Genomic DNA, 6781 nt, shown 5'->3' on the forward strand with positions numbered 1-6781 from the left:
TATTTGGACATCTCTATGAAATACACCAGCTACACAGGCTGTATATCAGTATACATACTGAAGACCAGACTAACCCGTGGTGTTTTCATGGCAGGTTTTTGAGATGGACATTTCTAAACAGTTGCATGCCTATGAGGTGGAGTACCACGTGCTGCAGGATGAGTTGCAGGAATCGTCCTATGCCTGTGAGGACAGTGAGCCTGTGGAGAAGCTGGAGAGGGCCAACAACCAACTGAAAAGGCAAAACATGGACCTCCTAGAAAAATTGCAGGTAAAGAGATAAAGATTTGACCAAGAACAAACAAACAAACAAAACAAAACAGACAAACAACCCCCCCCCCAACACACACACAAAAAAACCGCTTGAACGCCTCCTGCCTGTACAGAGCTATACCGGAATAATAGGGATGTGACATGGATTGAACCATTGCTGACGATGGGCCACAGTGTGTCAGACTATGTCCAAGTGCTGTGGGGCTACAAATGTACATACAAATTGAATTATCACTTGAGAGAGGAAATGTACACTCACAAAAGAGGTAAATGGCAACTCAAAGTATAATCTAGTTAACTACCCAATGGGTGCTGCACATACAGGGTGGAGCCAAAGTAGGCTTACAGTTGCTTGTATGGAAACTAATACAATAAATAATAATACAAGAACAAACTCTGTGTTTTGTGTACTCACAACTATAAACCAATTTTGCCCCACCCTGTATTTGGTTAAATTCAAGGAAGGAGAGGTTACATGCGGGAAACTGGGAATGCTCTAGGGAACTTGGGGCTTGAGCCAACTCTGAATGGTTGGTGGAAGGAGCGAGTGAGGAGTGGAGGGGTTTGTATACATAAGGAGGATGTGGCACAGCAGCAGAGTAAGCTTGGTGTCAGTTTATGGTTTCTGTTGAGGAGTGATGGGATAAACACGATGGAATTGTAGATAACTCTCCATGTGAAGCCGAAGGGCATGACTTTCATCCTGTTGAGAGGGAAACATTTTCCAAGTGTTCGAGCCATTGTTTTAGAAAGTGGTGCAGGTTAGAATGGGAAGAGAAAGCAGGAGACCATCTAGAAAACATTTGCACAAGTCTGATTGGAGATGATGAGAATTGTCTAGAGTAAAACCCACAGAAATGGAAAGAACAGGAGACACCTTTGAGAAAATGGAATGAAAATGTGTAATGCATAATCCCTGCCATCAAGAAGTTGATAATTACGAGGAAATACAAAATTATATATAATCTATACTAATAAAAGGGTAATATGCTAATTAGACCGGGCATCTTCTGGACGTCCTTCTGGACAAAGTCATGGTGGCGGGGGCCAAGGCAGAGGCAGTTAGGGGGATCAGGCCGGCAGGGGAGGGCAGTTAGGGGGTGACCAGGCCGGCAAGCAGAAGTGGTTAGAGGTGATCAGGCCAGAAGGGGATCAGTTAGGGGCATTAGGTCGGCAGGCAGAGGTGGTAGGGAGCAATCAGGGGCATTAGGTTGGCAGGCAGAGGTGGTAAGGGGCAATCAGACAGGCAGGCAGGTGAACAGTTGGGAGCCAGCAGTCCCAGATTGCGAGAGGGATCCCAGTTTGGAAAGGGTGTAGGCCAGGCTGAGGGACCCCTCCCCACCATGCACAAATTTTGTGCACTGGGCCTCTAGGATATAATAAAAGGCTAATATGCAAATTGACCTAACTGCGGTCTCTATGGCAGTCACTGAACACCAGGGAGCAGATGCTCAACACAGGAGTTGCCCCCTGGTGGTCAGTGCACTCTCACAGGGGGGGTGCCACTCAGCCAGAATCTGGGCTCACAGCTGGTGAGCACAGCAGTGGTGGTGGGAGCCTTTCCCACCTCTGCGGCAGCATTAAGGATGTCCAACTGATGGCTTAGGCCCCGAGGGTTCCCAGACTGTGAGAGGGTGCAGACTGGGCTGAGGGATCCCCCCGAGTGCATTAATTTCATGCACCGGGCCTCTAGTTTATAAATAAACCACAATGAGCAATTTAATGGAAATTAAAGTTTCACATCTGCAATTATATAATGGTGCTGTGTATTCAAGCCCAGAGGGGTGGGGCTTAAGAGTGTTCAGTGGAGGGGAGGTTAGAGGACACACCTTCTGGGGGCAGAGAGATGAGTTCTGAGTTAGAGCTTCAGTGCCTAATGGCTCCTTGCTTTCTGCTCACCCCTCACTTCCCAACACTGCACCTGTTGCCAAACTAGAGACCACTACAGTCTGCTTCTATTGGTGAAACTCTGGATCAACTAGGAGAGAACCAGCTCAGAAATGAGGGGACACTAGAGTAACTGCTCCCCAAGAAGAGGAACACTAACTTCCTTTACTTCATCTTACGTTAGCTCTGGCCCATTGGAAATTTTATGCCTTTTCTTATTCAAAAAAAGAGCCAACGTTGTTTGTTTTTGAAAAGAAAAATAAACAGTTGGGGTATTGTTCATGATTACATGGATATTTCAACGGTAGTTAATTGAGTATGTCTACATGCATTTTGAGTCTGCTTAGGCATTACCGTAGACATGCCTGAGGAGAAAGCAAGGTTGAGGTGTGTTTGCACCTGCTTTATATTATAATGATTTTCATTAATGGTTAACAAACTTTTTCATTGACAGTTCATGTTGTCATTGTGTCTGGGTTCCCAAGTTACCTGGCTACTGCTGACACCCATAAAAACTGATAGGATTCTAAGTGTGTTTAGAAAGCCCTGCATGTCCATTTGGTAAAAAGTCCCTCTTAGCACCTCAAGGCAGTCAGGAATCTCCTGTTTCTCCATCAGATCCCACTCATTCTGGGGGAGCACCAATGTATGGAGTGAGGACCCTCTCCAACTTGGATTAATGACAATGTTGCAATTTTGGTGTGCTCAGTGAAATGAGATGTATTTTGTTAGTACCATAGTTATATTTTTTGAGAAACCTATAAAATCTCCATTTCATGAAAAGTTTCAGAGTATTTGCTTCACATACTATTTCATAAGTTACTAGAGGCCTGGTGCACAAATTCATGCTTGGGTGGGGTCCCTCAGCCTGACCAGCGATCAGGGCCGTCTTGCCTAGTCCTGATCTGGCTGATTGGGGCTGGCTGGCCAGGGAGAGGGACTGTAGAATATTGGCTGTGGGAGCACACTGACCACCAGTGGGCAGCTCCTGCGTTGAACGTCTGCCCATTGGTGGTCTGTGCACGTCATAGCAACTGGTCATTTGGTCGACCAGTGGTAATGGTAGCTTAGGTTTTTATATATATACTAGAGGCCTGGTGCACAAAAAGGGCCTGTGCCCTTTTGCAGTCTGGGACCCCTCGGGGGTGACCACTTGCTGGCTTAGGCCTGCTCCCTGGGGGATTGGGCCTAAGATGGCAATCAGACATCCTTCTGGCAGCCCGGCAGACCTCGGGGGACGTCCACTTGCCAGTGGGGAGCAGACCTAAGCTGCAGTCAGACATACTTAGCGCTGCTGAGGAGGCAGGAGGGGGCCGACTGGTTTGCTCTGAAGGGTGTCCTGGATCAGGGTAGGGGTCCCGCTTGGGTGCCTGGCCAGCCTGGGTGAAGGGCTGATGGCTGTTTGCAGCTGGTCATACCCCCTTCAAGGTGGGGGTCCCCACTGGGGTGCCTGGCCAGTCCGGGTGAAGGGCTGAGGGCTGTTTCCAGGCTGGCAGGTGACTGAAGTTCCCAGCCTCGTTTTTTTTTATTCTGGGATTTATTTACCTTCTATAGCTGTCACTGGAGCTGAGAGCCAGCTCCAGCTCTGAGGCTGTGGCTGGCTGAAAGCAGGTATCTGGGGTTTGTTTAGCTTCTATAATTTCAGCATTGTTGCATCCAGAGCTCAGAGCTGGGCCGCGGCAGGCCGGGAACCTTGGCTTCCTCCATCACTGGAGCAAGCAAGCCTCCTGCTCGCTTCAGCTGCGTGGCTGCCGGCTGCCTTCTTTGTTGGCAGTTAATTTGCGTATCCTGCTGATTAGCCAATGGGAAGCATAGCGGAGGTATGGTTAATTACCATGTTGTCTGTTATTAGATAGGATTGATATGTTAGGATTGCTTAATATACATAAGGTCTGGCTGCTGCTACAATGAAAAACTAGAGTATTCACATTTTTTATTTGGAGGATTTTTATTTTGTCTCTCCTCCCTTCTCCCTCACAACAGATAGCTCATGCTAAAATCCAGACCTTGGAATCCAACCTGGAAAATCTTTTGACCAGAGAGACCAAAATGAAGTCTTTAGTCCGGACTCTGGAGCAGGAGAAGATGGCTTATCAGAAGACAGTGGAGCAGATCCGGAAGCTGCTGCCTGCCGACGCCCTGGCCGACTGTGAGGCGCTGCTCAGAGACCTGACCTGCAACCCCAACCACAAAGCCAAGGCCGGGACCAAGGCGTAGCTGGGGCTTGGAGGACGCTGTGGACAGTCTGTGAGCTGCGGGCTGCGCTGGGCAAGACACTGAGGGTGGACCACGTCCCAGCTGAGCCCAAGCCCCAGCCCCAGCCCCTGTCAGTGGGCCTCACTCTCACCAGAGTTTGCCAACCCGAAGCCATTGGGCATAGGCGGACTAATTTCTGTCGTTGTAGACTATGTACATATAGAAAATGGACATCAAGAATTCACACTTCGGGACAAAAGGAGTCCATGTATATTTAGAGCAATTTTAAAATCAAAACTTCATGAAATCCACACCAAAGGGAAGTTAGGGTAAAGTTCCCCTTAGACACATGCGAAATCATCTCATCTTTGTAGTGAAACAAAGCTAGCGAATCTTTGTCTATTGAGATATACTTGAAAAAAATGAATGTATTTTTTTCTCCAAAGAACAGCATGTTTCGCTCAGTGGTGTGTGTGTGGGGAAACATTTGTGACTTGATATGTGTCTATACCAGGAAGATGACTGATTGGCAGTCACGCTCCTGTGGTTTTTCCCAGGAAAATTTTCGGGGACCTTTCTCCCCAGCCTGCTTTGTGCCAACCGGCATGTTAGTCGACATGCATTTTGAGGCTGCTCGGGCAGCACCTTTGATGTGCCTGAAATGGCAAGGCTGAGTCTACCCGCCTGGAAGAGAATGTTGCTAATTTTCTAGCAAATTAGACCAGCATTGTAACTCAAACTAAAAATATCAGGCCTCCGAGTTTTAACTTAGGACCTGAACAGTTTTCCCCCCTTTTTATTTAAATCACTCCCACATTTGTCTCCCTTTTACTTGGTGCCACAGTGGTGACAGGATTTGCCATTTTCCCACCAAAATGTGGGAGCTGTTGCTTCTCTCTACCTTAAATGAAGGACAAGGAAACGCAATCATGGCTGGTTTGCTAAAGATGACAGGCTCTGTTCAGACACTTTATTTGGACAATTGATAGAATGTAATCAGCTCACAGTCCTCTCCCCCTTCCATGTGAACATGTGTGGGGACCGTGGAACGTATAAAACAAGCTGATGAAGTGTGTTGGAAGGAAAGGGGAAAGCGCAGAAAGCCCATCTGAAACCCATACCCCTGCGTTGGGGCGCCCAGCTTTCTCGGCCACGGACGGTGTATTGGAAGACGTTCTGGTATGGAAGGTGCTTGGAAGGGAAGCGATGTTTAAAGCACACAGGCAGTTCTCCATTTCAGAGAAGATTCTGTGACGGTGCCTTGGAAGTAGGTGCCTTTTTGCCTTTCCAAACAGCATTGATCATTACTGCTTTCTGCAGTACTAATATTATCACAGATGGATGGTCTGGGATAATTCTCTTCAAAGGGAGTTCGGTATATACACAAGCTACACTGTATCATAGAGTAGCAGAGTCAAGCTCTAAAGGTTTTGGACAACCTTGATGAGCAGATGAAAAGCCCTCTCCACGCTGTTCCCCAGTATAACTGTACTGACTCCTGTTACCAGTCAGCATAGCATGCTCTCTAAGCCAGGCAGTTCCTTACAAGAAAATGAAAGCTTATTAGTCAAGGTAATGTAATTTCTAGGTTCTAGGAAATGCTGATTCTATATACCCCATTCAATTGGGGCCACTAATTGATTTGCTGCTCAAATTTCTCCAAAATATCTCTACTTGTAGGAGAGATTCTTTTTCCTATGAGGAATATGAAAAATATCTGTTACTCGCTGGTGATGAAAATTGCCTGATGTGTGTGAGAGCCAAGGAATCTTCAAGTTGGGAAGAGAAACTTTTGTTCAGTTTTAAAAAATTTTTATTCTGGATGCTCAGAGGCAGCAACATGAGTTGTATTATGGTGGTCAGAGGCTGAGGTGTCTTGGATACACTATTTCTTTTGAAAATGGATTTCCTTTTCTTTTGTGATTTTGTAAATGTTGCATCAATTACGCTTCAGCATTGTTACATCGTCATCGCATCTGCATCGGGTGTATGTAATGTCTAGTTCATTTCCAATAAATACATCGCTTCCGTTTCCTTGGCTTACTTGTTTTACTTTTGGTTCTAATAGGAGAGAATTCTTTTTAATAGAATCAGAGACAACAAAGGTAATTTTTAGAAACATTTGTGGAAGTACATTGCTGGTTACCAATTTTCAACTTCTTGTCCAATGGAGCCTTTGGCTGATGAAGATAGAAAGAAAAAGTCAACCCCACTGACTGATTTGCATTCTACTCTTTTGTTGTCTATGCTCCTCATAAATAGCAAGGGAGAGAGAGGAAGTGCATTTTTTAAAAACATTATTTTTATTGATTTTAGAGAAGGTAAAGGGAGAGGGAGAGAGTGATAGAAACATCAATGATGAGAGAGAATCATTGATCAACTGCTTCCTGCATATCCCCTACTGGGGATCAAGCCTGCAACCCAG

The 6781-nt window shown here is 46.2% G+C and overlaps 1 protein-coding gene across 1 annotated transcript in view; it reads left to right on the plus strand.

Annotated features, from left to right (window-relative positions):
- Nucleotides 1-6390, plus strand: part of TBC1D4 (TBC1 domain family member 4) — an 81270-nt gene extending 74880 nt beyond the window's left edge. Inside the window, 2 exon segments of the mRNA XM_015559228.1 lie at nucleotides 95-271; nucleotides 4144-6390. Coding sequence (XP_015414714.1) covers nucleotides 95-271; nucleotides 4144-4377 — 411 coding nt within the window. The 3' untranslated portion in view covers nucleotides 4378-6390.
- Nucleotides 6391-6781: the final 391 nt, after the last annotated feature.

Source organism: Myotis davidii, unplaced genomic scaffold (assembly GCF_000327345.1).
Source record: "Myotis davidii unplaced genomic scaffold, ASM32734v1 scaffold274, whole genome shotgun sequence".
NCBI lineage: Eukaryota > Metazoa > Chordata > Mammalia > Chiroptera > Vespertilionidae > Myotis > Myotis davidii.